Source organism: Diceros bicornis, chromosome 7 (assembly GCF_020826845.1).
Source record: "Diceros bicornis minor isolate mBicDic1 chromosome 7, mDicBic1.mat.cur, whole genome shotgun sequence".
In the NCBI taxonomy this organism is placed as follows: Eukaryota; Metazoa; Chordata; class Mammalia; order Perissodactyla; family Rhinocerotidae; genus Diceros; species Diceros bicornis.
Genome location: NC_080746.1, coordinates 46,348,493 through 46,371,598, shown reverse-complemented (window position 1 = coordinate 46,371,598; position 23,106 = coordinate 46,348,493). Strand labels below are relative to the sequence as shown.

General features: G+C 35.4%; 1 protein-coding gene across 4 annotated transcripts in view; it reads left to right on the top strand.

Annotated features, from left to right (window-relative positions):
• The first annotated feature begins 471 nt into the window (after window positions 1-471).
• Window positions 472-23,106, top strand: part of EED (embryonic ectoderm development) — a 31,313-nt gene continuing 8,678 nt past the window's right edge. The window contains exons 1-10 of one of the 4 annotated variants that reach the window (XM_058545459.1): window positions 472-951; window positions 6,661-6,813; window positions 8,579-8,671; window positions 11,457-11,522; window positions 12,575-12,700; window positions 13,961-14,042; window positions 16,711-16,802; window positions 18,601-18,734; window positions 20,986-21,091; window positions 22,220-22,294. In XM_058545459.1, the coding sequence (XP_058401442.1) occupies window positions 838-951; window positions 6,661-6,813; window positions 8,579-8,671; window positions 11,457-11,522; window positions 12,575-12,700; window positions 13,961-14,042; window positions 16,711-16,802; window positions 18,601-18,734; window positions 20,986-21,091; window positions 22,220-22,294 (1,041 nt within the window). In that variant the 5' untranslated portion in view covers window positions 472-837. The remainder of the gene's footprint in view (window positions 952-6,660; window positions 6,814-8,578; window positions 8,672-11,456; window positions 11,523-12,574; window positions 12,701-13,960; window positions 14,043-16,710; window positions 16,803-18,600; window positions 18,735-20,985; window positions 21,092-22,219; window positions 22,295-23,106) is intronic. The other 3 variants (XM_058545458.1, XM_058545460.1, XM_058545457.1) reach the window with 3 other exon arrangements.

Sequence of the window (23,106 nt, the reverse complement as noted above, 5' to 3'; positions counted from 1 at the left end):
CTGAGCTACGGAAACCCTGTGGAACACTGTTACCTGGTTCAGCAAACAGGATTTCGAAGAGGAGGGGCTTGGAGGAGGCGGGTCCGCACAACCCAGCGCGAGAATACGCCCCGGCGCATGCGCACCTCTTGGCGGGTAACTTCCATTTGCTAGATGGGGGAGGCAAGTGAGAAGCAGTCTGCAGTTTTTGAATTTCTATTCTCAACTGAAAATTAGATTGTGAACACTTCCATGAATGACGTGAGAGCGTTATCCTCCGAGTTCAAGATTAAGGACACTTGGCGTACACCGCTAAAGTAAGAGGTGACTTCTCGTATCTTCCCCCGTACCCTGGGACTTTGGTGGTCTAGTCCATTCCACAGACTTTCGAGTCCTTGCAGCGGGTCGGGGATCGAAGGATTGGGCCAATTGCGGCTGAAACGTCTTTTGAAGGAGGAAGGGGGTGAGGGGGCATCCCTTTGAGTTCCGCCTCTCCTTTTTCGAGACGGTAGTGGGGAAGGGGGACATAGGAAATACTGCCCTCGAAAGGCAACGATCACACCTCTCCGGGCAAATTGCCGGGAGGGCGGCGGGAAAAGGGCAAGACGGGAGCAGGGAAAGGAAAGGAGCCAGGAAGCTGCGCAGGAGGGCGCGCGCGCGCGCCCCTTTTTCAGCAGTGTGGCGGGGTCGCACGCACGCCCGCCTCGGCGGCTGGGCGCAGTTTGCGACAGTGGGGGGAGCGGTGGAGGTGGCGGCGGCAGTGGCAGCTTTGCGGCAAGCTCCGGCCGGGCTTGCTTGACGGCGGTGTGGCGGAGGCCCCGCCCTAGGCGGCAGGAACCTGGAGGGAGGCGGAGGAATATGTCCGAGAGGGAAGTGTCGACAGCGCCGGCGGGAACAGACATGCCTGCGGCCAAGAAGCAGAAGCTGAGCAGCGACGAGAACAGCAACCCGGACCTCTCTGGAGACGAGAATGTGAGTGCAGCCCTGAGCAGTCCGAACGGGACTCTGGAGTGAAACTTTTAAATTCTTTTTAAACTCTAGCCGCGGGGGCGGGCGGGCGGACGGCTGTGGGGGGAGGGAGAGGTGTCACTCTCTACTCAGGAAAACGCGGGCGTGGAGGAGAAAATCGAACTTGTCTCTGCTGGGGCCGAGAGCAAGCAGAAGCTTGGCGAAGGAGAGTGGTTTAAGGGAGAGCATGGTGGGCAGAGGGTCCGAGGGGTCTGCTCAGAGACCCTTTTGCATGGACGGGGAGTGTTTGGGCCTTTGGGAGATTTGGGGAGAGTGCGGATCTGAGATTCCGGTAGTTTAAAGGCAAGTTGGAGGTTTTCCTGAGAAAGTTGGAAAGAGGGAACAGAGTGTATAAGGGACTCTATTAAAGGAATTTAGGGACTGTGCCACTCTTAGATCCTTATAGACTAAGACGGGAAGAGGAGATCTTCGACTTAAGGGATTTGAGTGACTCTTTTAAAGGGATTTTTATGTCTACTCCTGTCCTGTCCGTGTAGATGGGTGTGCCTGACAGTCGGCTTTTCTTCAGGAGGAGGAGAATTGAGAGGGTCGTCTTCTGACTTCGAGGGGGAACCACTCTTGAGGAAGGAATGAGAAGGGACGGTTACTTCTTTAAAAGTTTTTACTAAGATAAAGGGGACGACCTGGAAGATTTTAGGCAGCAGTGGTAAAGGCACATGTCTTTAGATGCGGGCTCCCGGCCCCGCAGGTGTAAGGTGTTTTGGAATCATATTTTTTAACAGCTCGGAAATGGATCTCAGTAATCATCTAGTCCCAGTAGTTGACCCAGCTGTTTAGGTGAGTCGCCAGTAATAACCGAATTGACATTGATTTTAATTCAGTTTCATGCTTTTGGTTTGTATCCAGTAAGGTCAGCAAAATGTCTTGACAGTTCATTCAAAGATATTACTCCAAAACGTGAACCCTCTTCTAGAATACATGGCAATAACATCTGAATATCTTTTAAAAATCTTTAAAGGGTTGTAGGAGGGTGGTGTAAGTTCTTCATTTTCTCAATTTGGCTAGTTTTAGAAATAAATGTTACGTCTTACACACCCAGTTCCTAAATTCTACATCACTGACTGAAGCATATATATGGCCTGGTGTTACGACCAAAATTTTCACTGAAGAGATGGGAAAGAATTCTTTTGGCAGATAGAAGAAATATATTTTGAAAATTGTCAGTTTGTGGGATTTGGACTTGAAATTTCTGGAAAGCTTAGGTGTTGAATGTTACTTAAAATCTTTTTTTCCTGGTTGTGCTTCCCAGTCTTATATACTGGGATCTAACGTTTTTGACCCTCTTCATTGCAGTCCTTGGAGCCTGTTGTATTTCTGCCTTTTTTTTTCAATTTCTCTAGGCGAATTAGGTTAGTGATTAGGAGCACTGAGTGGATCCACATGTTAGGTTAAAATCCCCTCTCTATTACTTACTGGTTGCTTGACCTTGAGCAGGGTACTTAAATCTAGTTGCCTCAGTTTCTTAAAAATGGGGATAATAATGGTATATTTGTGAGTATTAAATGAGATAACATAGGTAAAGTGCTTAAAAGAGTGCCTGCCACATAATAAGTACTATACAAGTGTTATTTAATTACTGTTATTTTGTCGTCCCCCCCCCAGTTTTATTGAGAAATAATTGACATACATCACTGTATAAATTTAAGGTATATAGCATGATAGTTTGATTTACATATATTGTAGAATGATTACAATACATTTAATTAACATCCATCATCGCATATAGATACAATAAAAAGAAAAACAAAATTTCTTCTTGTGATGAGAACTCTTAGGATTTACTCCAGCAACTTTCCTATGTGTCATACAGTAGTGTTAACTATAGCCATGTTGTACATTATATCCATAGAGCCTATTTGTCTTATAACTGGAAGTTTGTACCTTTTGACCCACCTTCCTCCAATCCCCGGCACCACCCTCCCCCCCTGCCCTGGTAACCACAAATATAATCTCTTTTTCTGTGAGTTTGGTGGAGTTTTTTGCTTTTGTTTTTTAAATTCAACGTACAAATGAGATCATATGGTATTTGTCTTTCTCTGTCTTATTTCACTTAGCAGAATGCCTTTGAGGTCCATTCATGTTGTCACAAATAGTGAGATTTCCTCATTTTTTATGGCTGAATTTTACTTATTTTGAGATCACATAGTATAGACTTATGTGTCTGGACCTTCCACATACTAAATAGTCAGGCAGAAGAGTAAATGAAAATGTCAATAACCTATTTAGACTGAGGAAAATTTCAGAGGACCACATAAATTGAAAGCTTATATTCTTTTTGTGGACACTTGGGGAATATATTCTTTAGAGCATTCTAAAGCTGTTCAGAACCAAATGATTGGATTAATCCTTTTGGTTCCTCCATTTGGATAAGGACTTTTAACCGTTTTTGTGCCTTGGACACCTGAATGAATCCTGTGATGCCTTCTCAGAATAACATTTTTAAATGTGTAAAATGCAATATATAAGGTTACAAACAAAATCAATGATAAAATTATAAAATGTTATAAAAATATTTTAAAAACAAATTTGAGATTTGTTTTAATAAATAAAGTGCTTTAAAGTGTTTAAATAAAGTGCTTCTTGATTAGCATATGAAATAACTAGATCTTGCATCGGGTCTGATAATAACGATGGGCACAGACAATTTTTCGACATCTGCAACAACTATAATATAATATAAAATATCTGATTTTTGGTGGTGAGAAAGTCATAGCCACAGTAACATTAGCATGTTTATTACCTGCATTATAATAGAAGGAAGTGCTAATTTCAGTTTAAGATGGTGAAAATTAAGATGCAACTTTATTTTATTGTTTTTGCCATTTACCTTCACAAGCCCTCTGAATTCCATCCACGGACCCCAGATCCTGGGACGTAGGTTAGGGGAAGCAGTAACGGAAGGGAGTAGAGAATGCTATAAAAAGAGCTAACAAAGGCAGTGGTTTTTCTTCTGAAGGAGCAAATAATGACAAGAAGCCCAAAAGCAAGTGGAGAAAAATGTGTTTTTGAGTTGGAGTTAAGGTAACCTGAGCAGTTGCTACTGTTAAAGTGAATCAAAGAATTGAAAGGACATATTTTAAGTTCATTGTATATGTATCTGCCATTTTATTGAACTTTTTAAGATCATATGACTGCAGAGTAGTTAGCTTCTGGAAGAGTACTAATAGTTGCCTGGTAGTAAGATCAGAGGGCTGAGTCTGGAGACTTGTCTGTTGCTTAAATAACCTGTGGCAAGATAAAGGGACAGATTACTGCTTCTGGTTTTTCTTGGGCAAATGAAGATGGTAGTGCCCTATCTGTTGCACAGTATCATTCTATACTTGGAGGACAGGCCAAGGTGTAAATTAGCCTATACACATATTAGACACTCAGCAAAGGCTTGGTTTAAGTGTTGAGACTGTATTGCATTTCCATTTGATTCCATCTTGATTTGCCTTTGAAGGAGATGGGTAAATTAAGTGGTCACGAGTTAAAAAAAAAAAAAAAAAGCAATGTATCCTGTTATTGACAATGTTTTGTGTGGCTTCTTGATTAGAAGTTGAATTTTTAGCCAGAATGTAAAGAAGCTGGTGAATAAATGTCTAATAGTTTTATTATTTCATTTCTCTAGTGTTAAAATATAATTTTCAGAAAAAGGTAAGTGAACACGTTAAAAAATTTATTCATATGAGGGAACTGGGCAAATGTAAGTCAAATAGTACAGATTTATATGGATTAAAGGAATGTAGATATGAAATTGCAAATGGAGGCAAAAACTTTTCCAGAGTGGAAGGGAAGACATTTTAAACCTCTACCTTTAGAGAAAGAATTTGCCAACTATCAGTTATCTACAGCTTAACAAGAGATGGAAGATTGTTCAGAGGCAAAGAAGAGGACTAGAATCTGACAACAGGGAAGGGTGTACAATAGATAATGCATAGTTTTCCATTGAAACACAAAATTATTTTCTACAGTAGATTTTTAACTGTGTAAATATGACTGAAAGGTGGGGAGAAAATAGGAAGAGGTAAGAACAGTGATTTCAACCTAGGAACTGAACTTTATTATTTTACCTTTTCCATCTCTATAAAAGGCTGAGTATGTTTACTTTTTTTTTTTTTTTTTTGGTGTGTGTGTGTGTGTGAGGAGATCAGCCCTGTGCTAACATCTGCCAATCCTCCTCTTTTTTCTTTTTGCTGAGGAAGACTGGCCCTGGGCTAACATCCGTGCCCATCTTCCTCCACTTTATATGGGACGCCACCACAGCATGGCTTGCCAAGCAGTGTGTCGGTGCGCGCTCGGGATCCGAACCGGCGAACCCCCGGCCGCCGCAGCAGAGCACACGCACTTAACCGCTTGCGCCACCGGGCCAGCCCCTGAGTATGTTTACTTTAAATTATAATTCAGATATTTATTGAGCACCTACTGTGTGCCAGCTATCCATTTCATTTCTTTTTTCACCTAGATAATCAGTATATTTCAGAATAATTCGTGTATTTTTTTAAAAAAGCATTTCATTTTGGTAGGAACCATTTGAAGTTTTGAAAACCATCCCTAACTAAGAACTACTGTATAATAGCATATTAAGTGAATTAATATGAATTTTTTATATACTTTTTGACACCGTAGTTAATTTTTAACCTTCTGTAATGTCATAAAACCAGCTTTAGAAAGCAATAACTTAAAAATATCTCCTAAGGCAGTGATTCTTAGACTGTTCTGATGGATGTTAATAGGCACTCCCTCTGTGGAAAAAGGCTTCCTCTGGAATGAATTTAGGAACTGCTGCCGTAAGGTAATAGGTTTAAATAAATCTCTTTATTCCAAAGAATACGTTGGAATATGTAATCAAAGGCAGTAGTGAAATCCTCTTTTGAGATTAGATGGCCATTTATATATCTTGTGGACTGGAGAGAGGGTATAAATTAGGTGAATTTTCAAGGTTTCCTGCAGTCATTTCTACATTTGGAAGGATTTTACTATATTTTCTGGAGTTCGAATATATGAATATCGTTATTAGAGATATGAGTCAAATTTCACTTGTACATAAAGCACAGAATATGTAGGACTTCCTAAAAATTCTCAATGATTTAAGTGTTATTAATAAGCAGAATTTGAATGATAAAAGGATTTTCAGAAATTACATCTAAAGTAGGAAGCACTCCAGCCTCAAACGGCCACCCACCCCATGGTCCAAACTGAGCAGCAGTCAAATAAATTATGAAGTGGTGGTGTAATTCAGTCAGATTTAGAGTACAGCTTTGGGTTTGAATCCCAGCAACCTTAACCAGGAGACCACTTAGGCTCTCTAAGCAACACTTCCTTATCTAACAGTACCTTCTGTGAGGAGCTGGAAAGATGAAATGAGCCAATGTATTGAAGTGGCTGGCACAGACCAGTGCTGTGTTATTTAATGGCAATGTTATTCTTAGCATTATCATTCTGATTAGCTTTTTTTGGTTTATATTTTTGCTGAAATATCAGATATTCACAAATTCTAATGCGTAGTTGGTTTGCTTTTTATACTCATTTGGAGGCAGGAATAAATTTTTTCATTTCTTGCATAGTTTATTAATTCCTTTAGGTAAATCAGCAGTTACCCAGTACAAATTTATTTGCTGCTAAGTACAATATTGCTGTTTCATATAATTTTTCGTAATTTACTGCCTACAGGACGATGCTGTCAGTATAGAAAGTGGTACAAACACTGAACGCCCTGATACACCTACAAATACGCCAAATGCACCTGGAAGGAAAAGTTGGGGGAAGGGAAAATGGAAGTCAAAGAAATGCAAATATTCTTTCAAATGTGTAAATAGTCTCAAGGTATGTGCAGAGAGAGAGATCCTGTGGGCTGAATGCTAGGCTTCAGAATTATTTCTCAGTGGTAAACATTTTATGCTCTAAATGCTCTGTCAAGTTTAAAATATTTTAAAATTACAGTATTTTGAAGTTTTCTTTGTATCGCTGACTGCATAATTATTGTAATGCAGCCCATGTTTATTTAGCTTTTTTCTTTTAATTTAAATGAGTAACACTTAGTACACAGGCTGGTTTTTCTTTATTGTTTGTATTCAAATAAAAAATTTGGGGAGATGTTACTCTTCATATTTTGGTAAAACTTAAAAAAATAAGCCACTTCCTGGTACCTGTTATTAAAAAGAACTGAATGTGACCCATTAACTTTGAGTCAGCGTAAATTGAAACAGTCTTACTTTGTGCTGTTTTTAAAAATTTAACTCTAATCCTTTGTTCTATTTGTAATTGTTTTTTAAGAAAAAGTGTAAATGAAAATATTTTTTTAAATATTCACTATTTGGGGAAAACAAGGGGTTGGAGTTATTTAAATTACTGCTTCCTCAATAGTATTTTTATTTATAAAACTGATTACTGATTTTTATTTAAAACATTTTCTTTACATATATTTATTTTCTGTTTTTTAAATTTGGGGATATTTTTTCTATACTGAGCAAAAATATGCATTATCTTACACATATGTAAGTTAGAATCTTTTCTAAATATCTAAATATACGTGTAAAGTCTTCAGAAAGCATAAGAAGCTATGGCTGTATGGAAATTTTCCTGTCTGTGTAGCAAAATTCATTGCTCAGTGTGTCAAATTATGCTCTCTTAAAAGGAGGGAAATCTCAATATATTTAAAAAAAAAAGCAAAGTATCCATTATAGTTTCATGTTAATATTTAATTATATTAACTTATTTTTAGGTAGTGTATCTGAAAGGTGGTTTTAACTGCCATTTAAATGTTTTGGTTAAATATTTCAAAAGCCTAAAGCTGTGGCTTTTCAAAGGATAAGAAATGAAAGTTATACTTTAAAAGTGAAAACAGTGCCTTAAAGTGAATACGAAAGTTACTGTTAAATGCTAGGAGATTGCCAGTAAAATCCCAAGGCTGAAAAATAACTTTGTGTACAAAAGTGAATACTTGTTTTTTACCTACCTCCATATAGCCTTTTGGGAACTGTGATGTTATAGTCCATTGCCTCCCCTGGTCCCTACGATTCAAGTATTCTTGGTCATTATAACACTTCTTGGTATGCTTTTCTTTTGGGACCCAAACTCACGTTTATTTAAAATTGTTTCTATAGGACTAATAGAAGACAATGATTTGGATGGATCTGTTAAGCTTCACTTTACAAGGGAAAAATAAAACCTAATAAAATTTAGTGAGTGCCAGAGAAGCTGTATTAACTCTTAGGTCATTTGTTAGTTTCCTGTTTCAGAAAAATAAATTGTATCCTTATGTCCCAATAGATTAAATGCATCTGCAACAATTATCCAGTTGATTTTGATTTGAAGAATATGGTTGTGTTTAAGAAAATAGAAGGCAAATATCAAAGTATTTTCATAGATAAGTGCTTGTTACCTAACCTCGGATTTAAGTCTGTTATAAAACTTGATCATGCACCAAGATTTTAAAATGTGAAAACTGGACTAATAGATTACTTTTATATATGATATATGAAATAGCAGCTGCATTTTGGAAAAAAGTTGTAAGGGGGATGGTCAGTTTACTGCCATTTTTTGGTTTCTAAAATATATTAATTTTTCTTATTTCATGGTTATTTTATAGGAAGATCATAATCAACCATTGTTTGGAGTTCAATTTAACTGGCACAGTAAAGAAGGAGATCCATTAGTGTTTGCAACTGTAGGAAGCAACAGAGTGAGTGTTAAGGGGTCTGTTGGACATTTGGCTTGATTATCAGACTCTGGTGTTAATATAATATTGAAATGTAATGATTTTGAAGTAAATTTTGTATAGCTGGTTTAGCAGTATTCTTTATGTGAAAGTGAAGCATTCTAGAAAGTGTCAAATTAAAACTAGTACTCATGACTGAAAATACATCTTTATTTCATATATTACTCCTAATTGTTCACAAAACAGGTTTCTTTTTTATATTTTGTCTTTATAAATATTTTGTTTAGAGTGGTTGAAAGAACTGTCTTTACTCTTTTGGGAAGTGATTTTAATAATTGTTTATCGTTCAAATTAGGGTAAGAAGTCTGTGATTTCTTAAAACTGATAGACATAATTAGTGGCTCTCTATAAATGCAAAGCATAAGTGGATTTATATAATAATTATTGAAAGTATTTTAATTATTTGCAATAAACATTTGGTTGATTTGTTTTTATTTAAGGAAGCCAAAACATCTTAAATTGGGAGAAGTGCATGGAAAAAACCATGCTGAGCACGTTTTAAGGTCAACCATTATTTTTCTTTTTAAAAGAGGAGGATTGCAAAGACTTATTTATTCATTGCATTCACTTCTAAATAAATGGAGAACAGGAAGATATTCCCTAGTGCTTTCCAGGGAGTCTGAGGAGTTTTCTATTAAATTGAAATCACCTGAGGGAAAACTTGTCCTCTAAGTCTTTATTAGCTAACATTCTGGTTATCTGTTAATACTGTACTAGGAGTTATGAGGAATAATAACATAGAAATAGATTGGTGTATTTGGGAAAGAAAGATCGAGGAAACAGACTAATTGGATATGGGTTGGCAACAAATACAAGTCACTTCCTCTACCATTAGCCCAAAAGGAGAAGAGGCGTGAATCTGAGAGATGTTCCATAAGTTGTTATTTGAATTGAGTAAAATAAAATTTTATGCTTCTTTAGTAATTGTGCCAAGCCTCTTAGAGAAATAAAAGAACATGATTTTTAATGCACACAGTTTCCTATATTTGTTTTTTATTACTTAGCGTTGGTATTCTTCTGTTCTCAATCAAAATTAACTTGATAACAAGGGAGTTGTCAGCTCAGTATTTTTCAGACGTCAGCATATTTCCAAGCTTTTTTCTTTTAAAAGTTTGAGAATCATACAAACACACATGCATCCATTCTGGCCTAGATCCTTCCTATTCCTGTTATCTAAAAAGTAATATTTGGCTTTAGGTAATTTCCTGGAAGTCTTTAAGGAAGTTTAATTACATTCAAGGTTCTGGTGCTTTTACTAGTTGTTGAAATTCTGAAAATTTGAAACTTGCTACTGAAGTTGAGAACATGGGATAACAGCTTTTTTAGCTGTTCAGCCAAATGTAGGTTGTGATAGGTAGCCTGCTTATAGTTGTCTAGTTCCTACATTCTTTGAAAATAGCAATTCAGAGGGAAAGTGATGTAATTTCAAGAAAAGATTAAGGTTATTTTTTTCTAGTTGGGAACATAGTCCATTAATTAATTTGAATCCACTTTAAAGACATCACTATAAACCTAAGGTTATACTTCACTAACTTGGCCTTGATAGCACCAGAATTGGTGTAATTTGTGCTCCAGTATGCTTATTTCAATGTTCCAGGCTTTCTAACAAAAAGAATCTCTATTCTCATTTAAAATGACATTAAGGGTGTCATATAGTTTATTGAATTATAAAAAGATCTGCTGTTTGAACTTCTTTAAGAAGAGAAAGAAAAACAAAATATCTCCTAGGGCATAACCTAGTTAGCAGCCGTATAAGGAATATTTTTTTAGAATATTAATGTAGAGGAGGCTTTTTAATTAATTTAATAGGCAGTGATAGATGATTTTCAGGATCTTTTATAGAGTTCTTATATAGTCTTATTAAAAATTAATAACAGGGGCCAGCCCGGTGGCGCAAGCGGTTAAGTGTGCACGTTCCGCTGCGGCGGCCCGGGGTTCGCCGGTTCGGATCCCGGGTGCGCACTGACGCACCGCTTGTTAAGCCATGCTGTGGCGGCGTCCCATATAAAGTAGAGGAAGATGGGCATGGATGTTAGCCCAGGGCCAGTCTTCCTCAGCAAAAAAGGGGAGGATTGGCATTGGATGTTAGCTCAGGGCTGGTCCTCCTCACAAAAAAAAAAAAAAAAAAAAAAAAAAATTAATAACAGATTATTGCTAACATGACTATAAGCTATAAGAAAAATGGAAAGAAATTTATAAAAAAGTTTAGTACTGTAGTATTACAGAATTGTATATAGTGTATATATTAATTTTAGAATATGTGACAAATAAAAGGGCCACTGTACATCAGAGAGTTAACATTTGATGAGCTGTGTCCATGAGAAAATCATCATTAGGAAAATTATAGATTTTCTTAAATGTAATTAATATGTAAATGCTCTAAAACTATGCAGAGACTTTAAGAACTTAATTAAAAGATGATAAACCACAATCTTAGGAAGTAGTTTTACTTCATTTTGAGGTATTCAACTTTATTCACTTTGAAGAGTTGGTACAATTATATGGATGAGCTATAAGTTAAAAACATTGAAATAGAAACCATTATTATTACTACAATATTTAATATACTCTGGAAATTATGTAGTACATTAGGCTTTCTAATGGCTTCCTTAAGTTTAAAAGAGCTATTTTAAAGCAATGGTTTCTGTAGAATCTTTAAGATACATTTGTGACTAAAATACGTTTAAAAGCTGAAGAGAGTGTGTTTCTATATTTGTGATAAAATTGACTGTATTTTTGTTTTCATTAGGTTACCTTATATGAATGTCACTCACAAGGAGAAATCCGGTTGTTGCAATCTTATGTGGATGCTGATGTATCCTTTCCTGGGTTTTTAATATCTTTGGCTAAAGAAATTGATTTTCAATAAGTACGCTGAAACTTTTCTAAATTAATTAGTTCCCGAAAGTTATATTGTTCTTTCTTACCTCTAACAGTGCTCTTCCTTCACCATCACCCAAGAGATTCCTGGTATCTAATTTATCTTTTTTTCATCCTTAGAAATCCATTGTAGGGTGGATATGAGGGGAAGGAGGGTGCAGGTGGCTGGAGATGAGCATTGACAATCCTGTAATAGAAAATGATAGCAGAGAGTAGCTAAAACCTCCTGCTTCTTTGACTTTGCTTAGAATTGTAACATTTCAGGGGTTATATTGATAAACTTGGGTTGATCAGAAGCTGTGACTGGCAGTCAGACCAAGTATTTGATCTACAAAGCCTATAGGGAAAAAATAAACGTATTCAGTTTGTTTAGGAAATAAAATATTGCAAACCATGAGTTCATAAAAAAAAAAGAAAGATTTAAAAAGCCAAAGGGTTGTACAATAGTCAAACCTTGGTGGTAAGATCCATTTGAAAAACTTAGCAAACAAAAAAAGACAAGGACCTTCAGTCTTTCCTAGATGATACGGAAAGAAGTGACCTGTAGCCATATTGGGAAGGTCTCACACAGGAAAAGGTGGAAAACTGAATAGTTATTCATCTTTATCTAGAGGTGCATAGAATTATTGGGATAGAGCAAATTATAGCACGTGGGGCTGGCCACCTCTCTTTGTAAATAAAGTTTTGTTGGAACACAGCCATGCTCATTTATTTACATATTGTCTGTGGCTGCTTTCAATAACAGAGTCGAGTAGTTCTGCAAACAGCTAAATAGTAATCAAAATTGAGTGGAAGGAGTGGTTTTGTTTGATCATTTGGTATAGATTTTAGACCTAAAATCTCCACTGTTTAAATCTGGTAGTATAAAGAGAAATTAAAACTTCTTTGTCAAAAACTTTGGTAGTACTTTGGAGGTTTCCATGTATTTGTAATTGTTGAGGTGTTTACTTTTCAAAAACATTATATTTCTTAACTGGCATTTCTTAGGCTGATGAGAACTTTTACACTTGTGCATGGACGTATGATAGCAATACAAGCCATCCTCTGCTAGCTGTGGCTGGATCTAGAGGCATAATTAGGATAATTAATCCTATAACAATGCAGTGCATAAAGGTGGGTTTTCTGGTTAAGTTGTAGACTTGCGTTTTTTTGTGTGTGAGAATGATTAGCCCTGAGCTAACATCTGTTGCCAGTCCTTCTCTTTTTGCTGAGGAAGATTGGCCCTGGGCTAACATCTGTGCCCATCGTCCTCTATATTATGTGGGATGCCTGCCACACCATGTGGGATGCCTGCAGCACCATGGCTTGATAAGCGGTGTATAGGTCTGCGCCCGGGATACGAACCCATGAACCCTGGACTGCTGAAGCAGAGCTTGCGAACTTAACCACTACACCACTGGGCCGGCCCCAACTTGCTTTTTTTTTTTTTGAATGCACACCTGTGAAACTTGTCAAGTTGAATTTAAAACTAATGGAATCAATGTCTGTACAATCTCTAATTTGATTTGTACTTGGTTATTTCTTCCTTTAGACAAGTCTTTTGAGACCTTTGTTACATTTGGGTAATGCAAATTAAGGAATAAGTTGGAATATTTTATTATTTGCAATATCTTCTTTTTAAATCATTTCCTTTCTCCTTACCTTATTCTTTTTTTTTTTTTTTCTGTGAGGAAGATCAGCCCTGAGCTAACATCCGTACTAATCCTCCTCTTTTCGCTGAGGAAGACCGGCTCTGAGCTAATATCTATTGCCAATCCTCCTTTTTTTTCTCCCCAAAGCCCCAGTTCATAGTTGTATGTCATAGTTGCACATCGTTCTAGTTGCTATATGCGGGATACGGCCTCAGCATGGCCGGACAAGTGGTGCGTCGGTGCGTGCCCGGGATCCGAACCCGGGCCGCCAGTAGCCGAGCATGCGCACTTAACCGCTAAGCCACGGGGCCGGCCCCTCCTTACCTTATTCTGAGAGGCTCTAAATGAACAATAACAGAAAAGTGAGTCCATTTACCGAGATACCCTAACTTAGAGTGAAGGGTACCTCCTAAAGAACTGAAAGGTGAAGCTTTGGAGGTTGATGCTAAGAGAAACTTTACAAATCACTGTAAATCAGAAGTTTTAAACACTGGGGGCACATTAGAATCACCCAAGGATCTTTTAAATCCTTGCCATGTCTCAGCTAATCCAGTCAAATCAGAATATCTGCAGATGGGACTTGAGCATCTTTTTTTCTTCAAGTTTGTTGGTTGATTTTAATATGCAGCCAAAGTTGAGAACCACTACTTTAAGTGAAACTCTTTTTCCATTCTCTTAAGATTGATGAAAAAGAACTTATTGATTTTTATATGAAAGTTGAAATGTTTTAAATTTATTGTAGCACTATGTTGGCCATGGAAATGCTATCAATGAACTGAAATTCCACCCAAGAGATCCAAATCTTCTCTTGTCAGTAAGTAAAGGTAAGACAAGCAAATGTTTTTTTAGTCCTGTTTATTTGGGAATAAATATTATTTTTTTTAAGGGACAAACTGTTCTAAGGAAAAAAGCCAAATTTAAAAAGAATTTGTAATAGTAAGTTTTAGTAGAAAAATCTCAGGCTACATTAGCATCCCCAGACCAAGAATTGGGGAAAGGGACCTTGAAATACACTGTTAACATCAGACATAAATAAAATAATTGGTACTGAGGATTAGGTATTTGCTACCCTTCTTATTTACCATATTGCATTTTGATAGTTGTAGAACTTTATCCTCAATTGAATTATTATATTAGTCTTCATTAATTTTAAGTGGCAGATCACCAAAGTCAGGACATTTTTAAGAGTTTCTAAGATACTTTTGCAAACAGTCCTATCACTCTGTCCAATCATATAATAAGAAATAATGCATCTGAAAATCCATATTACTTTTTTATATATATAAAAAAAGCTTTGTTTTATAAAGGATTTCCTATAGAATTCCTGAAAATGCTAAGTTGTCCAGCATAAGCTCTTTGAAACATTTCCCGTACTTATAAAAGAAAGCATTGCCTTGCTCCATGTGCCTGTATTGGCGTTATAAGTTTATTCTGGTTCAGACAGGCCTCTTAATCCTTCTTAATCATTTCTGAGCTCTCTGAAATGAGTTGAGTTGTTCTTGTTTCTACAGTCTGTTCTTGATCGCCTTTCTCTTTTCATTTCTACATTATTATCTAGTCAAGTTTATTCTTACAGGCTTGTCAAACTTAACAGCCTTCCCCCACAATCTACTCATATTAAAAGATGTCTTCAAATTAAAACTCATATGAAAATGCTTCAGTATGATTTTTCTTGAACTACCAAGGATTAAGTTTGGAAATGGACACCTAAGAAGAGCTGATAACTTTGTCTTTTCTTTTTTTTTTTAAACAGTTTTATTTATTTATTTTTTGTGTGTGTGAGGAAGATCAGCCCTGAGCTAACATCCATGCTAATCTTCCTCTTTTTGCTGAGAAAGACCGGCTCTGAGTTAACATCTTTTGCCAATCCTCCTCCTTTTTTTTTTTCCCCAAAGCCCCAGTTCATAGTTGTATGTCATAGTTGCACATCCTTCTAGTTGCTGTATGTGGGATGCGGCCTCAGCATGGCTGGAGAAGCGGTGCGTCGGCGCGCGCCCGGGATCCAAACCCAGGCCGCCAGTAGCGGAGCGTGCGCGCTTAATTGCTAAGCCACGGGGCCGGCGCTGTCTTTTCTCTTGATAACAGTACCTGGGCTCAGGTATTTCTTTACAAGTGATTAGGCCATAATGCCTCACTTGTTCTAAATATCACAACTTTTTAGCCCTGCTCTTCCCCCATTGTGTCAGTAAGAGCATTTTTTTAAGTCAGTTTTTCAAAATGAATAAGAATTTTGCTGCATACATTACCATCAAGAAGGTGAAAAGACAACCTATAGAATAGAAGAAAATATTTGCAAGTCACATATCTAATAAGGAACTTGTATCAAGAGCTCTTACTGTTCAACAATAAAAAGACAACCCAACTAAAAAATGGGTAGAGGTTTTGAATAGACATTTTTCCAAAGAACATACACAAATGTCCAATGAGCACACGAAAAAGCGCTCAGTATCGTTAATCATGGAAATGCAAATCAAAAAGACGATGAGATACCACTTCGCACCTACTAGGATGGCTATAAGAAAAAAGACAATAACTTACATGTTGACTAGGATGTGGAGAAATTGGAACCTCCTCATACATTGCTGGTGGGAATGTAAAATGTGGCCATATTGAAAAACAGTCTGGCAGTTCTCAAAAAGTTAAACAGAATTACCATTCCTAGGTGTGTGTGTATATATATGTATATATATAATATATATATATTATATATGTAAGAGAAATGAAAACAGATGTCCACACAAAAGCTTGTATACGGTTGGAGTCAGGAAGTCATTTTCATGGTGATGTTAATTCCCACTGCTAACACATGTATTACTGCCTCTTAGTGTTACCCATGTAATATGTTAATATTCTTGTACAGTACATTGTTATATTTCAAGCTGTACATGGCATTTTTTGTGTTTATTAATATTGCTGTGCATTATTTTGTTGCTAATGTTTAATGGAAAATGAGATTGCTCAAATTACATTTACATAACTTTTAAAAGGTCTAGTAATACTGTAAAATTATATCATGCTGAATACAGTTTTCAGTCCTGTTTTGGGTTTACAGTGGAAATCTTATAATTCTACTCAGTACCCTTCCATTTATAAATGTGGATATGGTGGAGGAAGAGCTAGTATCTTGTTCTGTGGCATAATGTAAAACTTATTTATGTCAGATTCTTAAGTATTTATTTTCTTATCTCAAAACCATATCTCCATCAAATTAGGATGTTATTTGAAGGAAATTATTTGAGGTAAATAAGCTAAAAATATTTTTAAGGCCACATAAATATTTATTTCTGATCTTGCAAGTTTGAGCTCTGGTTAAATCTACACAACGCAAATATTTTAAGTTGCTATAAAATATGGATTCCATGCTTAGTCTTTACCGTACATAACTTAAGTCTGCATTTTTGTAATTTTTACTTCTTTAAAGAGGTTTTGAAGGTCCACGGTAAATTTTACAAACGATAAAAGATCATCTTAATTTTTTTATATCTATACCAGATCATGCTTTACGATTGTGGAATATTCAAACGGACACTCTAGTGGCAATATTTGGAGGCGTAGAAGGTCACAGAGACGAAGTTCTAAGTGCTGTAAGTTGAAGCTGCAGGGCAGTGACCTTCAGGTGTACGTGGCTGTGAATAATCCCCATGGAACTCTTTCCTCATAAGAGAGCACATGGTTTGTTTCATGTAGCCTGCCAGGCAGTCATTTCGTTTACTTGTGACATGCAGAGTCTTGATTGTACAGGTGAAGGAATAAAGCACGTAAGGCTCTTTGTGTTCTGTCTGTACTCTGGCACTTTTTTATACCAGCGCCTAGATTCTCAAAAAAATACTGTGAACCTGTTCTTTTCCTTTATTGTCTAAAATCACCAAGTTAACTTTTGTTGTTTCTCACATATTAAAGGAAAAAGTTAAGCTAGTTAGCCATTAAGAAACTTTTTCATCTTTTATTTGAAATTTGAATATAAGTTATCCATTTTTAGGAATTGTTTTACTGTGCTCACACTGAGTTTAGATAACTCTTCTCTTTGATGGCATGGCATTGTCTTTCTATTTATGTATTATTATCTACTGATCTATTATAATGATATGATACAAGTGTTTTTAGTCAGGTTTCAGATTTTTACAGTGTTTTAGCTTTTGTTCCATTTTTAGCGTACTTATTTAGTAGTTTTACAGGTCTTCAGTTCTTTTTCATTAGACTGTTTAAAGGGGCCCCATATTTTGAAGCATGTAGCATTTTAATTGTAGGTACTAAATATTGCTATAGCTTTTGTGAGAATCATACCTACCTGATGATACCTTGTCAACTTGGATTTTCCAGAAGTTGCAGTAGCATTCTCCATCTGGCTTTATGTGTGAAAGAGCTAAAACTATCATTCTTTTTTAAGAACTCTAAATTAGAGCTACTGACTCTTAAGGGTGTCTGGTTGCTGTTGACAATGAGATAATTAGGAAAAGTAGCACCAACCAAACTTTTGAATTCAACAAACACCAAGCCTAAAGCTCTTAGGCTCTTGTAAAACAATGTTCACAGTTAATCCAAAGGTTGGATTAACATACAGTATGTAGATTAGTAAGGAAAATATCCTCCTTAAATAGAATTCTGTACTGTTATTTCTTAAAATGAGAGCGAGAGACAGTCTCTTCTGTATAATTCAGGAGTTCACTGCTAGAAGGATTGATGTTTGCAATTTTCATTAACACATGTACCATGTATTAAATTAAATAGCGTTTCTGTATCTCTGGCTTATTTATGAAATAAGGTGGAATAAGGGTGTTATGATAGATCATCTGTTAGGTGCCTATTAAAATTAGTAAACAGCAAAGGAAAAAGTTTAAATCTATTTCTTTTTTTAGATTTTTTTTTATTTATTCATTTAGAAATTAAACTCTAAAACCAGTGTACCTGAAGTGTTTTGACTTATAGATGTACAGATAAAGTAAAATTTAAGTTGTTGAAGGATTCATCGTAGTTGCACATACAGATATCAGTTTCATTGCTTGATCAGGGTTGGACAAAGAAAAGCAATATAAATATTCAGGTTTTTGTGGTATAGGATAATTGTTTTACCTCAGCATTCAATTTACCTTCAAAATCAAGCAAAGGAAATATTTAAAGATAATTGAATAGATAAAACTAAATTCAAACAATTTACTTTCTTACTTCCATATAAGCTCATATATTGTGGTGGTGACAAATTAGTTAAAACTAAATCTTGAAAGCAGTAGAAACTCTATAGGCCTACATAGATGGAATCCAAAATGTTAGTATTGTGATTTGAAACACAGTTTTCACAATACTGTACATCAGGTGAAAATTGAATAGTATAATTTGGGAAAATAATTTATATATTTAATTTAAGCTTTTCTGTTTTACGTACAGGATTATGATCTTTTGGGTGAAAAAATAATGTCCTGTGGTATGGATCACTCTCTTAAACTTTGGAGGATCAATTCAAAGAGAATGATGAATGCAATTAAGGAATCTTATGATTATAACCCAAATAAGACTAACAGGTAACAGCTGTGGTATTTAAAACAATTTGCTGTCTCATGCTGCTGAATGGATGTGTTGTACTTTTTCCAAAATTGTTATATAAGTTCCCAACATTGAGTGTAGAAGCTCCTCTTTCAGTAACTTTAAAGTATTATTTACATGCCATAAAATTCACCAATTTTTAAATGGAAGCCTTTTATTTTTAATCTAATATAGGCATACCTCGGAGATATTTCAGGTTTGGTTCCAGACCACTACAATAAAGTGAATTATATGAATTTTTTGGTTTCCCAGGGCATATAAAAGTTGTGTTTACACTATACTGTAGTCTGTTAAGTGTGCAGTAACATTATGTCCAAAAAAACAATGTATATACCTTAATTAAAAAATACTTCATTGCTAAAAAATGCTAACCATCATCTGAGCCTTCAGTGACTTCAGCAAGTTGTAATGTAATCTTTTTGCTGGTGGAGGGTTTTGTAAAAAAACAGTATCTGCCAAGAGCAATAATAATACCACATATGCCTGTATGTTTGTGGCTCAATTTTCAAAATCCCCTTTATGTTTTCATCTTAATTTAGTAGCACATTTCGCTTATTATTATTTACGTATGCATTTGCTTGGCCTTTCAAGTTAGAAAAATTTTAAGCCACTTAAATTTATTGTGGAATAAAGGACCCTTCAGAATAGTGTTATTAGCATTATTTGTCAATACTGTAAATTCTAATTCAAGACAATCATAATTTTTTAAATGGGGCTCTTAGCTTTAATTCACGATAGTATAATGCTTTCCTTAATGCTGCTTGCTTCATTAAATGGAGAAAATTCAAAAGCAGGAGGCTTGCTCCATAGGACTAGAGATGGGAACATTGCCATTTTCTTTATATTTTTGAAATGCCTCAATTCTTACTTCAATAACTGTCTTTTCAGAATCTTATCAGGCTGTTATTAACACTTTCAGTATAACTATCATATGTTTGTGTATGTTAAGGTTTGCACTTTTTAGCAAGGAGCTAGAGTTTATTTTCTGGTTATCAAGCCAGATTATTAATAAATTGTTAAATTTGTAACTGTCAGTAAATATTTCAATTCATTAACATTCATCAGACCTCAGTGGTCTCTAAGAATTTAGTACAACTTTCATATTTCTATTTTAAAACACCAAGGGCTATTAAAATACTAAATTTATGTTTTTATATTTTCTAAATCTCTGGAATACTTAGAAATTGTATTTCACACTTTATAGAAAATAACAGTGAGTTATACTGGTCTTCTCTTTGAGAGGTTTAATCACAGATTATAATATGTATTTGGCTAAAAAGAAATTAGCATAATTACAGCAGAGTAAAGAATTTATATTAGATCGTTAATAGCATTTTAATGTTTTAATAAAGAAAAGATCCCAGAATTTGAATTGGAAGGAATATTTGAAATGATTCAGCCCAACATCCTTTTTACATATGAGGGAAAAGGTAAAGAAGAGGACATGTGAGTTGCCCAAGACACAACTAATTCATGGTATATCATACTTCTACAGTTATTTCAATATAAAAACTGAATCACTTACTAGATTAGAAATATTAGATGTTAGGTATACTTTGAATTAACTACAGAATTGGTAGTAACTTCTCTAGTTTCTGGTTTTCTCACAAACATCTTTAAGGAGAAATTGGCGTCACATTTTACTTTCCTAAATACAGGAAAAGTCCTAACTAATAAATGTCAAATTCCTATCAGATATCATTTTCAGAAATTGTTGCTCAAGGCAGGACTCCCATCTAACCTTATCTTTAGCAGCCTTTGGAGTGATGTGTCCTAGAATTGTTCTTAGAAAGAAATAATCAAGATGTGTTGACTTTGATAGACCATTAATGCTTAATTTTAAAGGATTGAGTAGGTAGCTTAGTATTTCCTTTGAGAAACTTTCAGTGTTGTAACCAGATGTCTTTGCTTATCATTGGTTAGGATAGCCAGAATTGAAGTGATTAATTTTGGCCTATGTATAGTAAGGCAGGAAGCTGCAATTTTTATAAATGAAATTTCATAGGATAAAAATAAAATTGAATTGAGAGCTGATAATGGAATAAAATGTAGACATAAAAGTGGAGTGAGACTTTAGCTCTCAAACAGATAAGAGGTATTCAGTTTTCGAGGAACACAGAAGAATTAGTAGTCATATATTTATTTTTCAGAGTTTTATAAATCCAAAAATGAAAATTAGTCTGGTTCTACTATACTTTTTTCTCTTAACTTTTGACGTTTCCATTTCAGGCCATTTATTTCTCAGAAAATTCACTTTCCTGACTTTTCTACCAGAGACATACATAGGAATTATGTCGATTGTGTGCGATGGTTAGGTGATTTGATACTTTCCAAGGTATAGTAACTGCTATTAAGCTGTACTTCCATTGTTTGTGTGAGGTGGAACTTTGCAGGGAGCGCAGTTTTTTATGCAGTTTGGTAAATTGGATGGCAGATGGGAAATTGCTTTTTTTTTTAAAGTCTCACGATATTTTGATAGATTTGGAAACTTGTTTTAGGCATAAAACATCCCGATGAATTATTAAAATTTGTGCTCTAATAAGATGAAACCTGTTAATTTGTAAGATGATATTGTTCTCTGATATCCGATGTTATTGTAAAATAACCAATATCTAAAGCCAGTAGTGTTTTTTTGTATGTTTGTGTCCATTTCAATAAACTTGTATGTACAGAACTGGTGGCTGGAGTTGGCATATGGGCTGTAGTTTGCCAACCCCTTTCTAGCATGTTGATGTATATACTTTTTGCTGATAATTTAGAAAAGTTGGTGATGTCATCTTAACATTTAGGATTGTCAAATTTGGAAATTGCTATCCAGCTTCTTTTCTTGATGTGGATTTCAGGACATTTCACATTTTCTTGGACAGAGCCTGATTTATTTTTTTTCTTGGCCTAATGGGTATAGTTTTACTTTTTTTTTTTTTAACTTTTGATCTTGAAATTAGGTTCACAGGAAGTTTCAAAGATAGTGCAGAGAGGTCCCATATTGCCCTTCATCCAATTCCCCCCTTTTGTGATTACATCTTATATAACTATAATACGATATCAAATCCAGGAAATTGACATTGTATAATGTGTGTGTATAGTTCTATGTCATTTTATCACGTGTGAATTTTGTCATTTAAAGAATGTAGTATGGGATTTAAGATTTAAGATTGTTTTTTTTCACTCAGTATAATGCCATCCAAGTTGTTGTGTGTATCAGTAGTTCTCCCTTTTTATTGTTGAGTAGTATTCCATGGTATGGATGCACCACAGTTTATTTAACTATCATCTATTGTAGGACATTTCGGTCCTTTCCAGTTTTAGGCAGTTACAAATAAAGCTGCTAATGAACAATAGTGTACAGGTTTTTGTGTGGACTTAAGTTTTCATTTCTCTGGGATAAATGCCTAGAAGGGCAATTGCTGGGTCATGGTTAAGTTCGTTTAGTTTTTTAAGAACCTGCCAAACTATTTTCCAGAGTGGCCGTGCCATTTTACATTCCCACCAGCAATGTATGAAAGATCCAGTGTCTCCGAATCTTCGCCGGCATTTGGTATTGTCACTATTTTTTATTTTAGCTGTTCTGATAGGTGTGTAGTGATATCTCATCGTGGTCTTAATTTGCATTTCCCTGATGGCTAGTGATGTTGAACATCTTTTTCATGTGCTTATTTACCATCCACATATCCTTTTTGATGATGTCTCTTCATATCTTTTGCTCATTTTCTAATTGGATTGGTTTTTGTTTTTTTGTTTTTGTTTTTGTTTTACTGTTGAGTTTTGAGAGTTCTTAGTATAGTCTAAATCTGAATCCTATGTCAGATATGTAGTTTGCAGATATTTTCTTCCAGTCTGTAGCTTGTCTTTTCATCCTCTTAACAGGGTCTTTTGCAGAGCAAATGTTTTTAATTTTGACGTTCAATTTATTGATTTTTTTAATACTATTTTATGGATCATGCTTTTGATGTTGTGTTTAAAAGCTCCTCACCAAGCCCTAGTCCTAAAGATTTTATCCTATGTTTTCTTCTAAAAGTTTTGTAGTGTTAATTTTTGTATGAGGCTTAGGTAGAAGCTCATTTTTTACCTATAGATATTCACTTGTTCCAGCACCATTTGTTGAAGACTATCCGTTCTTTTTTGAATTGCTTTTGCACCTTTGTCAAAAATTGTTTGGCCATACTTGTGTGAGGCTGTTTCTGGTTTTTCTGTTCTGTTCCCTCCATCAGTACTACATACATAGTCTTGATTACTGTAGCTCTATAATAAGTCTTGGAATTGGTAGAGTGATTTCTTCTACTTTATTATTCTTTTTCAAAATTATTTTAGCTATTCTAGTTCCTTTGCCTTTCCATATACATTTTAGAA